At 43.8% G+C, this 19,194-nt stretch overlaps 1 protein-coding gene across 1 annotated transcript in view; it reads right to left on the reverse strand.

Moving 5' to 3' along the window:
• The window catches only part of LOC307228361 (transmembrane protein 266-like), a gene marked incomplete at both ends in the record, with an annotated part of 40,980 nt that overhangs the window by 9,182 nt on the left and 12,604 nt on the right, over positions 1–19,194 (reverse strand). The window contains 4 exon segments of the mRNA XM_079997999.1: positions 3,355–3,493; positions 4,184–4,240; positions 5,756–5,829; positions 6,982–7,136. Of these exon segments, the coding sequence (XP_079854125.1) occupies positions 3,355–3,493; positions 4,184–4,240; positions 5,756–5,829; positions 6,982–7,136 (425 nt within the window).

Genomic DNA, 19,194 nt, shown 5'->3' on the forward strand with positions numbered 1-19,194 from the left:
CTATATATATAACTATATATATATATATATATATATAGTTATATATATATATAAAACTATATATATATAGTTTTATATATAGTTTTATATATATATATAACTATATATATATATATATATATATAGTTTTATATATATATATATAACTATATATATATAACTATATAACTATATATATATATATAACTATATATATATATATAACTATATATATATATATATATAACTATATATATATATATAACTATATATATATATATATAACTATATATATATATATATATAACTATATTACTATATATATATATATATATATATATATATACATATATATATATATATATATATATATATATATATATATATATATATATATAGTTATATGAGTTCTATAGTAATATGCAATAAGAGATCAAATAACCCAAACAAAGAGCACAAAGATGAACTTGAAGATAATAAAATGATGGTAATGCACAACAAACCCTGATAATAAAAAACATAAGCCCAAAAGTTGACAAAAGTTGACAAAAGAAAAATAAATCTAGAAAGGAATCAGTTAAATAAATGTCGGCAAAAAAACAACAACAAAACAAACAAAAAACAACCCCGCGTGGAAACGAACAGTAACATTGACTTAATATTCATATTTTTATTGAGTTTGCTGATTGGCGCTGAAGGAGCGGGGGGGGGGGGGGGGGGGGGGGGGACGGCCCGAGCTGTCAAAACCCGCCGCTTGTCAACGCCGACAAAATGTCCTGGATCCAGTCGCCGTGCGCTGGGCCCCCCCCGGCGCTGGGCCCCCCCGGCGCTGGGCCCCCCCCGGCGCTGGGCCCCCCCCCGGCGCTGGGCCCCCCCGGCGCTGGGCCCCCCCGGCGCTGGGCCCCCCCCCGGCGCTGGGCCCCCCCGGCGCTGGGCCCCCCCCCGGCGCTGGGCCCCCCCGGCGCTGGGCCCCCCCCCGGCGCTGGGCCCCCCCCCGGCGCTGGGCCCCCCCCCGGCGCTGGGCCCCCCCGGGGGAGGCGTGCGCTTCGTGGGCTCCGCGTCTCACCCGTGACGCGGTCGGGTCTGATTTTCAATTTGCCGCGAGCGCGTTCCCTCCCTGAGAGGAGACGCTGGGAGCGTCACAAAAATCCCTTTAGAGGTCATTTCGTTGGGTACAGTACTCAACCTCTCTCAAGGAGTAATGGAGCTGGCTGCTCGGCTGTGTGCGTGCGTGTGTGTGTGTGTGTGTGTGTGTGTGTGTGTGCGTGCGTGTGTGTGCGTGTGTGCGTGTGTGTGTGAGGCTAATCGCTCACACAGATCAGACCTAACAGGCTGCAGTGGAGTGTGGGGTGTGTGTGTGTGTGTGTGTGTGTGTGTGTGTGTGTGTGTGTGTGTGTGTGTGTGTGTGTGTGTGTGTGTGTGTGTGTGTGTGTGTGTGTGTGTGTGTGTGTGTGGGGCGTGTAGAGTCCCGACGCTCGGGGTGAATGTTAAAAAGCGTCCGTTCTCTCCAGAAAGTGATGCTGCAGCAAAAACCTTCACCGACAACCATTTTTTTCGTTTATTTTTATTTTTAAATTTTTATATTTTTGTAAATATACGGCTGTCTGCAGCGCCATGTCTCGTCATTACTGCTGGGAGAAAAAAGAAAAACGTAAACGACTCCCTCAGGCGAGAATCGGCGTTGGATACAAAGCACCATTTAATCCATAGTTTAGGGTCGAAAATACCGACGGATAAATAACAAATGAATCAATTCTACCAGGTAAATAAATGAAAAGTAGACACAAAATATTTAAAAAATTCATATTTTAATATATTATGTCATGTTGAAATATGTTATACATATTAATATTTTAAGAATTGTAATCGATTTCACCAGAAATTTGATATTGTAATGTCAAATAATAGGGTTATGGAGAAAAGGCACTCCTCTCTTCATTTGAAAAAAAAGTGCAAAAAGTTTTTTGTTTTTTTAATTGTATTTTTTATTTGTTTATTATTGATTTTTTTTAATCTTTAGAAGACTCGTAATCCCTATAAACGAAACAATGACAACAGAAAAAAATGGAAAATGACGGTAACGCTCCACATCGTGCAAATAACAGGATTCCGGAGAAAGGGGGTTTCGTAGCGTAAACCATGGCGGGGTGCACTCCGCTGCTCCCCATCGCTTCTACACGTGAACACAGGACGCACAGTGACTTCCTGTGTGGTCGGTGCAGCTGAGGGCCGGCGGGCGCGGGGGGGCCCGGTGGGGCGGGCGGGGGGCCGGGGGGTCAAAGATCGATCCCTCCCCCATTAGCATAGCGGAGAACAGCCTCTATATTCATTGCGGCCTCTGTGACTCCGCTCGAGCGGCCCCCGCCCCCGTCAGATCAATACCCGTTAGGCCGGCGGAGAGCTGATCAATAGCCATATTGTTCTGAATAGCAAATAATTTGTGTAATCACAGAGACAACGGGGGGGGGGGCCCCCCCTCGGCCGCCGCACAGGGGCCGGCCGCGAGGGTGATCGGGCGCCGGTGATGGAACTTCGCCCACAATTACGCTCCTTGAGAATTAATAATGGCGGCGCTCTGCTTCGGGAAGGGCCGCGTCCCTCGCGCGAAGTCTCCCCCCCCCCCACCTCCCCCATGGCGATGACACGAGCGAGCGGATCAACAACAGAGCTGCGCTTCAGTTTGGACACCGATGACATTGTTCTCCCCGGTCAGGCTAGAAATCAACATTAATCGTGAGTCAAATCAAAAGTCACAAGTCATAAATCTAGGTTTGAATGTATATTATTATCATTATTATTATTATTATTATTTATTACTTATACTCATATTCAAATATATATACATATTTATTTTTTATTTTTAGGGGGCAGTAGCTCAAGAGGTAGACCGGGGGTCGTCCAGGAATCTGAAGGTTGTCGGTTCAATCCCTGGTATCTCCTGATAGAAGGCTGTAGTGTCCTTGAGCAAGACACTAAACCCCTACAAGACGTCGGGTGGCAGGGAAGACAATAACCGTAAGTCGCTTTTCGACAAAAAGCATCTGCTAAAGCATAATCTAATGCTGTGTTTTATTTCACGTTTATGTTTTTTTTTTTTTTAATCTATTTTCCGGGGCAATTTTTTCGTAGATTCAGCTGTCTTGTTTTTTTTTTTTAATTCTCATTTTCTGTACAGCAATGCACCGCTCCTCACTCACACCGCATATGGAAAGGCACTTGGCCGAATAAACAGACTGTGATGGTGGATCCGATTCTGCAGCCTGGTGAAATCCAATTGGAAAGAGAGAGAGAGAGAGAGAGAGAGAGAGAGAGAGAGAGAGAAAACATCTACGGAGCAAAGCAACTTCCCGGCGACGTCAAAGCTCGGGCCCTCACCGTCGATGATCCTCTTGACCCTCCAGATCCGCAGCGTGATGATGAGGCTGATGGCGTCCCAGGGGCTGCTGGGCCCGTTGGCCACGGTGGACGCCACCATGGGGGCCAGGGACAGCACGATGACGGCCCCGTCGAACACCTGAGGTGAGCGGGAAAAATAACACACACACACACACACACACACGTGTTAAACTCATACACATATTAAACCTGAGTGAGGTATAACATACAGGCAGGCACGCAAACACAAACGCACGCACGCACGCACGCACACACACACACATACATAAACTCATACACGTATTGATCCATATGTACGGTTGGAAGAGGCGTGCAACTAAACATGCATGTATTCATACATAATACACGCATACAAAAAAAAAACCAATGAGTCCCTATTTCAAGTTTGATATGAAAAATGAGCAGGAGACAGACGGAAATTTTGTGTTTATATATGTGTTTTTATATTCCTATTTTATCATTTCAGCTCTTTTTTAAGCCTCGTGTGATGACTTTTTTTTGCGGTAAAGCACACCGATGGAACTTCCAGGTATGGAAAGTAATAAAGGAGCATTTTTTACAAAAATCACGAGAGACTTTACAATTCCGACGCTGGAATCGGTGGTAAAATGTATTGAAGTTGACCCAAATAAAAGCATTAGCATTATTACTTTGAGGGTGGGTGCACTGGCGACAGAAGGTAAAGGATCATTACGGACGCCACGCTGTCCCATGCAACCCAAAGGGCTGAGTTCTCCTTTCCAGCTTTGAGTCAAATCATATTTTCACGTGTTGTTTGTTTAGGGTGAGACGGGGGGGGGGGTCCTACCTCAACTTTGTTCTCAATATAGTCCCAGATCCCCAGCACGACAATCCTGAAAACAGTCTGTCAGGTCAGAAATGAGACAATACAAGTTATTTCATGGAGGGCACGGCATCTCGCATTAGAATAACTGGAATCGTGGAACATATTGTCAGTTCGATTCCACTTGCTCTTTGCCATGATGTGCGAAGATGAACTTTATGGAAATATTCGAAGAAATTCATCATTGACGGTTTTAAAAAACTCCCCCCCCCCCCCCCCCCCCCCCCCACAAAACTGGCAGCACATCTGGCTGCAGTTCCCCGCATGACCACTAGGATTCCTGTTGCCGTACCGTTAGAGTTATGAAGTCGGGGAAACAGCTCCCAGTGTCCGTCAGATTTGAAAACAGTGGAAAATAGAACAAATCGCTAAAGCTCGCAACGATACCTTTCTAATACACCGATTTGGACATCTTGTCCTGACAATTGTAGCTACAATCCTTTGCCCTGGACAACGACCGTTCACAGGTAAATCGCACCACGCGCGCATGCGATCCAACCACGCCCCTATCCGGATCTGCGTCCGCACCGAGCGAATGCGGCGGGCGGAGAGGCCCCGTCGTCGCGTAGGTGCCATTGGTTTCCGCTCCACTCAGCCCGGGGGTGGGGGTCGTGTAAAAGTGCCGGCGCTGATAATTCCTCAAAGGAAAGCGCGTGTCAGGGATCAGAGCCGGTGGGGGCTTGATCTCCTGATCGGTGCGGAGACGGAGCGGGTCCGCCCCGGCCAGCCCCCCCCTGGCGGGGCGGCTCCCGCGCCGCGCTGAGATGGATCGTATCGCCGTGACTCTGCCGCCGCCGCCGCCCACCCCGCGTTGACGGATTCCTCCGACCGCCGCCGCTTCGCCGGGCGCTTCGCGGTTTGATTTAGTTGGGCGAGGCACCGCAAGCTGTCAGGGTAAAAAGTCGACGCCCGGGCGGTGATATTTCCTCTTTTCACTTTAGGTTTTTTTTGGGGGGGGGTTCTTCAAAATTGTTCGGTCATCAGACCTTGTAGTGTCAAAAGTACGTGAAATTATATGTCGCACTTCTAATTACATCTGTTTTTCCACAATTAAAATCAAAATTGTTCTTTGATTGATTGATTGATTGATTGATTGAAAATGGCAGCCCCGCCATAAATTCCAGGCGGGTGAAGCTCACAACATGTAGTATTTGTTGAGACCGGGTCACAAACAGAGACGTGAATTTGACTTTGTGCAAATTTCGGAGGGTGTGCTTTTATGGCATTTATCTACTATAAATAGTACTTCAACTCGCTACCACCGACTCTCTTCGCAGATGCAGTTTGTCCATCCAGCTGGCGTATGATGTCATGATGTTTGATTCCTTCCCTTCACACGTTCAATCATTCTGCACCTTTTTTGCGACTGATGCACCTGCAATTTGATGCTCTGGCTACCTGGCCTCTTTGGAACGCCTCATTTTTCTCGAAAACTCACGTACCAAAGTGCAAATATCTCCCAACTGCAGGGTGCACTTGTAATTGTTTAATGTGGCGTTTCCGTTTCCGTCAATGGACGTAAGGTTCATGTCTTACCTCTGAGAAGAAGAGGGAGAGGATGATGAGGCTGATCCAGTGGATGATGCTGGCAAACTGGAAAGCATTGGCGACTGTGGAAAGAACGCGGGGCCCAAAAAAACGTCAACTTGCAAGCTCTAACGACAACAAGCTCAGAAATAATACGTACTGAGGACTTTTAATCTTCCTACGGACCACAATTCATTCCAAATGATGATTCACGCGACGCACGCTTTCATCGTTCACACTCGGCTTCCCCCGGGGAGAGAAGCCTCCTTTTCCCTTTCTGCGCCTGGGTCAGTTTTCCTTCGCTCAAATAAATTGTCCCCATCCCCTCTCGGCGTCCCGGCCCTTACAGTCCGTCCACCGGCGGTTAATCCGTCCTCGCATCTCAAGAGTTCATCCGTTCATTCACGGTGCCAACTTGTACCGCTCCATCTTCCCTGCCACCCGACGTCTCTGTACATTTGTTTTGCTGTCGCGCTGTCCCTCACTCCCTCCCCTTTTGCCGACTCCTCTGACTATTCATCTTGTGGGACTGACGGCGACCAAAGTGTGCCGGATTGCAATACATCTGAAGTGACCCGGGTCCCTGCGGTTACCCCGAGCGAGACTCCGTTATCATTAAAGCCCTGGGTTTCATCTGGTAATCGATGGGGACAAGCGGCTTCTACCATCGACAAGAGACTCGGTTCATTATCAACTCCCTCCATCACTTTCCATCACGGCTGTTTGCCACCTCCTGCCAGGAGCCGCTCTCTGACTGGCAACAAGAAGTCGGGAGGAGGAGGAGGAGGAGGAGGGAGAGACTGCGAGAGGGAAAGGACAGAGACACTCACAGATCCTTATCAGATAAAAGTAGAGACGAGTACCGGGGGGACGGAGATCCTCGGGAGAGTGGTCGGTGCAATTGGGGTCCAGGGGTGGTCTGGACAGACGGCTCTTCAAACACCAAATCACAGATCGTCATAGACTTTCATAGATTGTCATAGCTCTTCAAAGATCTTCATAGATCTTCATGGTTCGTAATAGATCTTCATGGTTCTTCATACAGTCGATTATCATAGATCGTCACAGATCTTCAAGGTTCTTCATAGACTTCCATAAATCTTCATACATCTATACCCAAGTACTTTTCGCTTTCACTCTCCCCTGTCCAAATGGAATGCACAGACATCCAAAAAAGACCCCCACAGCTTCAAGAACGAAGGTAAAGAAAATTTAAACAAACAGAAATGGCTTACATTGCAGGAGCTTGGTGTCTATGAGCAGCTCCAGGGCCAGGAAGAGCACCACCAGGACCACGCAGGCCACCAGGATGCAGTTGAAGCCAGCGCTGAGCAGGCAGACCTGCCACAGGGCGACCTGGCGGCCGCAGCACGGCTTCAGCCAGTTCGACCTGAGGAGACGGGGGACAGGAGGCGGACACCGATCTCAAATCACCTGGTGTGGAACTTTGTGGAACTCGCACTCGTTTTGTGTACGGGTACGGCTTTTCCTCTTTCTCCGTGTCCGTCACGGACTCAAAACTCAAAATCGACGTTGTTTTTTTAATAGAATGCACGGCCCCTGGCTCATGGCTAAGGACGTCCTTCCTTGTGATAAATTGTTTCTTTACTTCAACATCTTACCCTTTCTAGGTCATGAAAGACATCTCAATCAAACTCATATCTAAGATTAGATCTAAATAAGAAATATGTTGATGTTTTTCCAGCAGGTGTTGATTTTGAATAACGTCACAGAAAATGTCCTATCCCCTAATGCCGTATGCAATTTTGTAGTTCCCTTTGTCTTTTGTTATTGCTAAAGAAAAGCTTGCTTTCCCCAGCTTGCATGCAGAATCAATTGTTTGCAAAAAGGTGATCAAAGTTATTCAATCCAACACCAACTTAATATGAACCTCAATAATCACAGCATTTTCACCCCAGTTTCGGCAGTCAGGAGATTCTTCGCGACGAACCCACAACTTATCCTTATTGTTAACCGTTCAATATGCAAAGCAGAAAATTAATTTTAAAAATTCCTGCATCAAAATGTGTTTTTGTTTCGGGCCAAAGGGACTTGTCCATAAAACGTTATTCAAATCCATCTTCTGCTTTTGTTTTAATATTTTCCTCATAAACAGACAAACACACTGTGTGGCGTGAACATAACACGCTCCTGTGGACGTTTGAGTGAACGGATGATTTTTTATTTATTTATTTATTTTTCCATTTCTATTTGCGGACATTTTTTGTAGTTATTCTCCCCGGCAGCCAACAGGGGGTGGTGTGTGAGTCGTGAGAAGAAAAAAAAAAAAAAGCGGCATCTGCTCCACCCGAGCGGAGTTTTGGTGGAGGTGGAGAGGCTCCGACCAAAGGGATTATTGTGGCCGGGGATGCATTGGGAGAGAAAGGGACAGTGAAGCTCTGTGAGCCGTCGACTTCTCCATCGGCCACATCTGTGACCGGAATAGTAATGGAGTCTCTTTTCTCGGGGCCATGAAGGGATGCACTATGGAGGAGGCTGCCGACCGGGAAAGTTCCCCGGGTTGAGGCAAAAGAGGCACCGAGGAATCATTAAAGGTACATATAGGAAGAGATAAATCGTACCGGCTTGTTTTTTTTTTTTTTAGTGACTGTTCAACACATATGTTTCAAAATTGTGTTCCCAAATATGAAATGTGGAAATGATGATAAGGAAGATGATCTAGCTGGGTGAAAATGAGATGAACCCGGACCAGGATCAGAGGAAAACGGCCAATTTTGTAGCGCCTTAAAACAGCGTTTTCCTTGCTAGTGTTAAAGACATTAAAGAGGAACTATCATTCTCCTCTTCACACAAGTTTATATAGGTCTCTGAGGTCCCCAAAAAACAGGTTTTTGGCTGAAAATTCCACTCAGCTTATGCATTTGGGCCATTATAACGTGCAGGCTGTTTTAGTGGGCGGAGCCACCCTCCCGAGGCCCCGAGTAAAATAAAATACAATAAATACATCTCAGATATATGACAGGCAATAAGGAAAAGCGTCATAGGCGGCCTTTAAGGCTGTCGCTTTGTTTTGCCTAACACGACACGAAGCCTGTTCAATTTCAAGGTTTCCTGGTGCCGCGGACCAACTGTTCCCGTGGCTGACGGTGGCTCTCCAGCTGGAGTGGAAAGTTGGCCCCGCCCGCCACCTCCTCCGCCTCCCCGTGCCCTGGCGTGGGGGGGGGCGGACGCCGGCGGAAGCGCTCTGCTGCCCCGAGCGCGTCTTCGTCTCCCTGGCGTGTTGCTGAGACGGTCACGCCGTCATTTGGTTTTTCCAACATGAGTAATAGTCGATACTAACCAGTAACCGGGCACGTTGGTAGTGAACCGTCGCGACGTCTTGCCGAGGTGCGCTTTTTTTTTGGAAAGTTCAGACCCACCTTGAGATATTATCTTAATGATCTACTTTCTATGGTCTAGCTTTTCTCATTTCGGTAAAAAAAAAAAAAATGAATACCACACACCTCTGAACCCTGAAGATCTCCTGGATGATGACACTATACTGTGCTATAGGATGATGTCATGGTGAGGAACAAAACAAAAGTTTTAATGTCGTTTCCCCGGGGGGAAGAATTTTGAGCGAGCACGTCAATCACCTTGCTTCAGCGCCTTCCGAAGCCACACCCAGGGAACATCTGGAGAGATGACTTTAAAGAGGTCTCTCCAGATGGAGGACTAAACAGCTGCACCATCTGTCTCGAAAATGACATCCATGTATATCGGAGCACGGGGGCCAGTGCTCCGCTCGCTCGCTCTGTGGTTGAGAGCGCATCTCCTTGCCTCCTCCTTGAGGAAAAGGACCTGGTGGGGGCTGGGGGCTGGGGGCGTAGCCTCCTATGTGTCACCTCCTTAAGCCTGGTTTATGCTTCTCTGCAGGTGCACGTCCCCGCGGAGCTACGCAGCCGGGGGGGGTGGTTATGGGAGGAGACGACGCGTACACCACCCAAATCTCAACAGCCGCGTCAAACAGGCTGACCGCATGAATTTTCCGACCTCCCGTCGGACCGGAAGGAAGACGCAGCAGACGGAAGAGGCGCCTCGCGGATGCGGTTGGAAAGGGGATTTTTGTTTGCAGATCCATATTTGTGGGGTCCAAAGTTTTCGAATACAAAAAAAATAAAAAGATAAAAATAAAGGGATTTCCGCCTTGTCTTCTGCACGTTGTTGTTGCCGAAATGTGATGTGTGCAGGACAAGTGTAAAGGCTGCACGAGCGTCTCCGCGCGGCGCGGCGGCTTACGTGCAGGCGCAGAAGCGTCGTCCAGCCTTGATGATGACGCGGCTGCCTCTGCCCAGCCGTGACAGTAGTAAGAGGAAAAGAGGCTGGATATGTGTGCGCATTTCATGACAAACATCAACACATGTGATGTGATGATTAATCCCCTTGTGCTACACACAGGAGCCCGGCCCAGCCCGACAACCTCACACGCTGAGTTATTAGTTAAGACAGTTCGGGTCATTGCTCTCAAATTCATTCATCTTAACAGATGAAACCATGTGTGCGTTAAAGTGAATGCGATTTCTAAACTCCTGTATATCTGTTTCCTACTTTTCACCAATTTGTGTATATAGGCAATCTCTATATTTATTAATTTGTATTTTTTTCTTTATTTTTCACTTACCTTTTAATTTGATTTATTAAATTAAATGCACCTTGTGGAATAAACCCATTCTGATTCTGACTCGCAGCTCAGACACGACGCTGTGTATAATATGAACGTGGCAACGAGGGCAGTGATTTGAGCCGAAGTCGTGTAAACATTTCACCCTCCCGTTGGCATCGCAGGGGGAAGCGGTAACTCCAGTTGGCATCGTAAGAGCCGCAAGCCTGTAAGCAATCTAAGGCTAATCTAATAAAGGCATAATCACGCTGTTAGCAATCATCTTCTTGGCTTTGAGCGGGGAGGCACATGCGTGCACATCCCAGATGGTGGAGAATCTGGTCGACCAGAGTCCCAGCAAGACCCGCTGAACGCTGCGCTCCATGCCAGACTGACTGCACGCCGTCTGCAAGGAATCCTGCAGACGGCGTGCACTATCTATCTATTTATCTATCTATCTATCTATCTATCTATCTATCTATCTATCTATCTATCTATCTCTACGTATCTATCCATCTATCTATCCATCCATCTATCCATCCATCTATCTATCATCCACCTACGTATCTATCTATCTATCTATCTATCTATCAATCTATCTATCTCTACGTATCTATCCATCTATCATCCATCCAGCCATCATCTATCTATCTAACTATCATCCATCTACGTATCTATCTATCTATCTATCTATCTATCTATCTATCTCTACGTATCTATCCATCTATCATCCAGCCATCCATCATCTATCTATCTAACTATCATCCATCTACGTACCTATCTATCTATCTATCTATCTATCTATCTATCTATCTATCCATCCATCTATCCATCCATCTATCTAACTATCATCCATCTACGTATCTATCTATCTATCTATCTATCTATCTATCTCTACGTATCTATCCATCTATCATCTATCCATCCATCATCTATCTATCTAACTATCATCCATCTACGTATCTATCTATCTATCTATCTATCTATCTATCTATCTATCTATCTATCTATCTATCTATCTATCTATCTATCTATCTATCCATCCATCTATCCATCCATCTATCTAACTATCATCCATCTAAGTATCTATCTATCTATCTATCTATCTATCTATCTATCTATCTATCTATCTATCTCTACGTATCTATCCATCCATCTATCATCTATCCATCCATCATCTATCTATCTATCTATCTATCCATCTATCATCTATCCATCCATCATCTATCCATCTATCATCCATCTACGTATCTATCTATCTATCTATCTATCTATCTATCTATCTATCTATCTATCTATCCATCCATCCATCCATCATCCATCGATCTATCCATCATCTATATATCGATCTATCCATCAAACTATCCATCCATCTATCTATCCAACCATCTATCCATCATCTATCCATCATCTATCCGTCTGTCTGTCTGTCTGTCTGTCTCTCTGTCTGTCTGTCTCTGTCTATCTATCCAACCATCTATCCATCATCTATCTATCTATCTATCTACAGTATCTATCTATCTATCTATCTATCTATCTACAGTATCTATCTATCTATCTATCTATCTATCTATCTATCTATCTATCTATCTATCTATCCATCCAACCATCTATCCATCATATATCCAGCTATCTATCCATCTGTCCATCCATCCATCCATCCATTGTCTATCCATCCATCTATCTATCTATCTATCTGTCTATCCATCCATCTATCTATCTATCCATCCATCAATCCATCCATCTATCTATCAATCTATCTTGCAATATGGAAATGTATAATAGAATTGATCATATATGCTTTATACTGTATATGGTGCATATACTGTATGTTACTCTATCTCAATATCAAAGTAAAAAAAAAGTCAAAACACTGCCGCCCACTTTTTTCTATTATCTCCTGTGGTCGCCTTTTTTCCCCTCTAAATTGCCAAGTACGGCCCAATAACTACTACAAAATTCATAGCTTTTTCCGAGTTGCAGAGCAAAAACAACAAAGCGACAAAAAGCAGAATCGGTGTAACACTACCTTGTCCAGCGCAACCATTTTAAATGGCTCCAAGAACGTTTTTTTTGTGGGAAAGTGCTTTAAAGGGAGTATTTAGGCCAAGAACCATTTGAGGATACAAAAATATTATCCTAGATGATAAAGAGCTCCAATGGATTAAATTCAAGCATGTGTGTCCTTAATTCATGCCGTGACCACCCCAGCCCGGCCCAGCGGGGACGCAGTCGGGAGCGGCCGGTGACACATGCGCTATGTTAATGAGCCTTATTAAAATAGCAGAACGTTAGGGGAGTCGTGTTCCTCCGGCCCGGACACCCTGACAGAACCACCTGGCTCAAGTCACCGGTAGACAAGAAGGTTCAGCGGACAAGGTCAGACAACTACCTTTAAAATTACCTTTGACTCCATTAAAATTCTGAATTATTAGGGTTGTTTATTTTTGTTCCAGACTTAAAAAAAAAAGAGTTACTGGGTCACGATGCACATCAGGTGAATGGAACCGGTAGACCACCATGCCACTACAAATACAAACAGTATTTGTAGTGGCATAATAACAAAATAACAGAAACACCTTCCAATAGGTAATTAAGGAGTTGGGACGGCCTTAGTCTTCAGAACAGCTACCATTCTTAGAATGCTGTTATATGAGACCAAAACTGTGGGAAGTGGGATACTGTACCATTCTTCAGGAGGAAGGCTCTGGTTCTTTGAGGAGGTGGCAAAGAAGGTAGGAGTGAAGGAGTTGGAAATCTACTTCAGACCATTCGCTTCGATTAGCATGGAGGCGGACCCCATCCAGCCGACCCCTCGGCAGATGACTGCCACCATGTCAAGGCGCTAGGGTGGTCAAATGGAACAAACCACTGGAACTCCATCACTCATCATGTACAGCTTGAATTATTCCTTTTGCTGGATCACTGGTAGTTCATGTTTCATTTAGGGTCGGCAGAGGCTGTCGGGGTAAACATCAGTGCCTGGGGCTGTATTTCCTCTTTCACGTTAGGTTGTCCAAAAATCAAATACAAGTCTAAACATAGCAACCACTGTCTTTCCATAATTGAAAGACATTGCTATCGTTCTTGAAGACGACTTTTGGAATGAAAGCGTAACGTTCGCCGAGGAATGAAAGAGGTAGAAACCCAGAACTTTATGGTGAACTTCTAGAAAACATCCCATACATGTTCATGGTTGTGGTTAGAGAGGCCATGGAAGATGGTTGTCTGCACCCGTGAAACCAGTTTTGAATTTGTTGAGTTGTGGCTGTGGAGGCCTCATCGTCCTGGACTAATGGGCGCCATGCCATGGCTTCAAGGTTCTTGACTGCTATACGACCATGCAGAGCATTAATTGGACTAAGTGACTGCTGCAAGGTGGATGCAGGGTGGCGCCTCTGATATACAGTATATATAATGCCCCCTGACCCCTGGATCTGCCCCGTTGTCACCTCCTAGGCAGACATCCCCGGGACACCTCCAAAGGGGGAAGCCTTGCCAGATCGCAAAACCATCTCAACGGACTCTTCTCCTCTCTCGACGTGGAGGAGCATTGGCTCTACTCTGACTTCCTCATCCTAGACCCTATCGCAGAGCGTGAGCCCCTCAATGATCTGCAAGCTAATCAAAATCGGCAACGTTCCTCCTGGAGGTTGGACTATGGGCTGGAGTCTCCCTTCTGGCTTAGGTAAGATTTTTCCAGGGAGTTTGAGGGGCGTGATCGCCCAGATATTTGGAAGTTGCCCTCCAGCCCCTTTTATTTAAGATGGAGAGGACCGCCCTGGACCACCAGTCCAAAGCGTCCTCAGCACCAGCGGGGTCCCTGGCAAGGACACGGGTTCCAACCCCACAGAAGCCTCCGTCGCTGCCTCTTGTTTGGAGGGCTTGTGCCGCCGATATTGGCATTCCTCCCCAGGCGTGGTCTTTTTCGACCTTGACCATCGTCCTTCTTTCCCCCTTCCCTTTTTCAATGTTGCATTTTAAGATTATGAAGAAAAATCTACTTTAAATCCTTTCTTCCGTATTAGACTATCGACAGTAAAATGGCGTCAAGATACTTTTTGCGTTTAACGCATTTTAATCTCACGTGTTTTGGGGAAACCCTAATTTTGCACACAAGGGAATTTACTCTTTTTATACGTAAAAATGTGTCAATTATTATTTTTATTTTTTTGTGAATAGGATATGTAATATGTTTTCATTCTCTATCAATACAATCTGTATTTATGCCTTGGCTTGATGTTTCCTCCCTCTCTCTCTCTCTCTCTCTGACTATCTTCCCCATCTCCTCCCTCCCTCCCTCCTTTCTTTTCTTCATGCCGTTGCTCGGTGTTAAGCAGGTTGATTTAGCTGTCAGCGCTTCCCACTGTCAGACAGATTGAGTGGAGCTGGACAAGGGAACAGGGGAGGGAGATTAAATCAGGAGAAGTAATCGATAGCAGCGTGCCGACTGAGCAGCGGAGGAGAACAAGCGAGCGACCGAACGTAAAGATCATCAGACAACGCCGTGATTGTCCTGCTTGATAAAACACTTCAGCAGCCGCGAAGCAGAGAGGTTGGAAATTAAACAATTTTTAAGAAACAACTGTAAAAACACAGCACCATGCGACACATGCTGTCCTGCCTAGTTGCATTTGGAAGTAATTTAAAGGAGAAATGATAATGAAAGATAAAGTTAAGAGTTTTTTTAATGATTATATTTAATTATCAGAATTGTCTTTATTAATGTTAATATTAATATTAATAAAGACAATTCTGCTGGTATATTAATATATTTTATTAATATGAATAATACATGCATTATTAATAAAATAATAATGTATTCATATAAATAATAATGACAATAATAATAATAATAAATATAGCTGCAGGTAGGTCACACAAGGTCCAGTTTAGTCGTTTTAGGTAAGTATTACAGTTTTCCGGGTTCTGTGAAACGCAGCACAAGTTACGAAAAGCAGCCAACAGCGTGTAGCTGTAAACCAGGGTCTGTCATTGCTATGACTCACCGCGATGCTTGTGTTAATACAGCCGTACTCTCGGAGGCTGATATATGAGGCTCAGCGTCGATTTTACGGACTGTGATACGAGGTCTGTGCTGTGCTGTAACGGTGATCCATTGTGTTCTCCTCTGGCTCCGGGCCGTTCGCCGCCCAGGGCGATGCTACTTGGACTGGTCGCACTGAGGAAAACCTGTCGTGATGGAGGGTCGCTCCCGGTCCGTCGTGTCCACTGCGAGGTCGGGGCGGTGGGTTTTTTTCAACGTACATTTAATGTTTTTTAAATAAATGATGTATAAAGAAACATGTTTACTTTAAATTAAGTATCTAATTTTTTTTGGTTTTTTTTGGGTATGGGTATTTCTCATGCTCACGTGTTCGACCGATTAACGTGCACTTAGGCCACTGGATGTTCCTCTTCTGTCGTTCGGTTTAAATATCCCTCGAGAATGTTTTTTTTAACAATTACGATCGTTGCTGGATCACGGAGTGAGGACACAAACCAAAGGGCCAGTTCCTCCAAAGGTTCATAGAACTTCCTGCGGTGCGAAAACGTCTTCTTTGAGCAATTGTAGTTTTCACGGTTTTGTAATACGGCGCACCAGTTGCAGTTTTTCGGGTTTCTTTTAAACGCAGCATCGGCTCAAGTTGTCTGTCTAGGTGTCACACTCGAAAGTGGCTGGATGCGAATGAGTTCCGAGACACAAAGGGAACGACACGACGTCTGAAACATCCACTCGAACGACAAGACGTCATATATATACATATATACAGTATATAGAACACATTGGATGATGACGTCACAAAGCGCCACCCTCCAACACCCCAGCGCGCCCAGCTCCGCCAACCCAGGTCCCTTTTCTACTTCCGTTATGTCGGCTCCGCGTCCTTCAGATAAACAGTTTTTCACTAATTCCAGCTCCAAGTATAGGCCGATGCGGATAAAACTTGGACCACAAAATGTCTGGACTGCAACAACATTTATACAACAATTCGTGTCTGTGGGTGCGGCGGTTGCTGTGCGCCAGGCACTTTCAGCAGGAAAATGCGGAGGAGAAAAATAATAATAAAAATCGGAACAAAACATTTTGAACAAAAAAAAACAATTATAATACTAAAAATAACAGATAATAATAATAATAATAATAATTATTATTATTATTATTATTATTATTGTTATTATTATTATTATTACTATTATATATAATTATTTATTTTTTCCCCCAAGTGCAATCAACTCCGCCAATCACAGTCCTGTGGGAGTATACACCAGGGGACTTTCACTAGGATTTCCCAAGTCCCACACAATTTTTTTTTTTTAATTTTTAAAAGATCTTTAGAAAAGGAAGGCGCAAATCTTGATTGGAGATGTGCCGAAACTCTTGTGATCAGACCCAGATTAGTCTGGGACTCCTGAAAGAACCTCAGTTTGGTTGGAGCCTTAAGTCTTGGATCTTATAGTGTGTATCCCAAGAATCCCAAAAATGGGCGATCCTGTGTGATGAACCATAATTCATACTCCTATTACTTCTCAACAATGGAAGAAAAAAAAAAATCTGCCTCTGACAAAACCTCTCCGGATCCAAGAGCAGATTCCTTGTGACAAAGAAGATTCATCCGTTAAATCCTCCGGGGCCAATCTTTTATTTTTGGCGTCCTCGTGTTCGTTAGCTGTCCAGGTGTTTAGAGATGAGGAATGACTATTCTGGGGACGCGAGGTGCAATGCTGGAATCATCCTGACAGGTTTTATACGGAGACGTCAACACCGTGTGAACAATGTGACCCTTCCCAACAGAACTAATTCACACCCGCTCCGAAAACAGAGACGGCGAGGGAGGAGAGGAGACAAGGTCATTTTTGCTGATTTTACAAACCCTCTGAAGCGAGGTATAAATCGAAGTGGAGGAGACACCTCGTGCTGCGGAAAGACGCATCGTGATTGATTTTTAACACTAATGATTTTCACCTGATGTACGGTATATTTAGTTTTTTTTTTACCATTCTGGTTTAAATTAGGCATCTTTATGGAGAAGTGCAAGAAATAAAGCTTCTTCCAGGCCCGAACAACAATCCCTGTATTCACTCTTGGTTTTAATTATATTCTTCTCAGCGGTCTCTTTTTAGTATATGAGTATAAATCAATCTCGTATAAACCTGTTTACACCATTTTAAATCAATAGATAAAAATAAATTCACTGTAAAAATACTGCTTACTATCCCAATTTGATAGTGAAATAAAGGTTATAAAGTTACTTCCGGTGCAGGCTGTTTCAGCAATATTGCCACATTTTTTGGTTTATTTTTGAGTTTATTATTATTTATTTATTTTTATTTTTGTTTTTATCCTATCTTCTAAAAAATTCAATTTCTTTCTACAATTCATCCATCCATCATCAATCTATCTTTCTATCTATCCATCCATCCATCCATCCATCCTTCCTTCCATCTGTCTATGTCTATCTATCCATCATCCATCTGTTTATCTATCTATCTATCTGTCCTTCCGTCCGTCCATCTATCTATCTGTCCGTCCGTCCGTCCGTCCGTCTATCCATCTATCCATCCATCTATCTATCCATCCATCTATGTATCTATCTATCTATCTATCTATCCATCCATCCATCCATCCATCCATCTATCCATCCATCCATCCATCCATCCATCCATCCATCCATCCATCCGTCCATCCGTCCATCTCTCTATCTATCTATAACAAATATACAGTATCTACTTAACACTTACAAACACCTTATTTTATATTTCCCCAGAAACAAATGTGTGTCCAGGAGGTTTCAGATTTAATCTCCACACACACACACACACACACACACACACACACACACACACACACACACACACACACACACACACACACACAGCTTCATGCTAAAGTGAGCGTGGAAGGAGGAGACTACCTGCTAAGCACAAAATATCTGCTGAGTTTCCTGTGTGTTGTCGGGATGCAGGTAATTAATTGAACATCTGAAAGGCTCCTCATCCCCCTCTCTGCACCGCTGATCACGCTCAAATAAGGTGTAGACACTATAGATCTCAGCAGAAATGAAAAATATATAGATATACAAAGGATTGGCATTTTGTTTTGCTTTTTTACCTGAGAGATTAACCAAACATTTATATATTTTATATATAACATTACTATATAAATAAATAAATATATATATATATATATATATATATAGTTATCAACTAAAAAAGTTCAAATTCAAAAGTTAAGAACTTTTGACATTTTTCCCTCACATGCTATGGTTACTAATGTCACAATTATTTTTTTATTTTTTCTTTGTGTGTGTATGCATGTGTTGTAGTGTGGTGTGTTGCGTGACAATTAAAGATTCTTCTTCTTCTTCGAATGCATTTAAATTTTCCTTTTTTTCCCACATGAATCCCATTTTATATTGTTTATAAGAATACATTCATATTAAATATGATACTGTTTTATTTAATATAATATATGAATATTATATTATATTGACTTTTGAGTTGTGCCAACAAATATTGATTCAATAATGATATTTAAACATGAATACATTCTTAATTCAGTAAACCCAGGAGAATTGAGCAAAATCAAATATTTTTCGATGTAAATGTCCATGTTAGTCTTAAAATGAGGCTAACTGCTTTTTCTCAAATAAAACATCCGTATAAACTGAGTTTGGATATGTTGTGCACTACATTGCAGGGAACAAATAAGACGATTGAACATCTGTTCGGTAATAAGAGTTTCCACTTCGGTTGAAGTTATCAAGCAAAATATAATATATAATTCATGTCAATTTGATGGAGGAAATCAGTGATCTGCAAGAGACTAAGTTCAAATCTAATAACC

This window comes from Zeus faber (genome assembly GCF_960531495.2).
Source record: "Zeus faber genome assembly, chromosome: 3".
Lineage (NCBI taxonomy): Eukaryota > Metazoa > Chordata > Actinopteri > Zeiformes > Zeidae > Zeus > Zeus faber.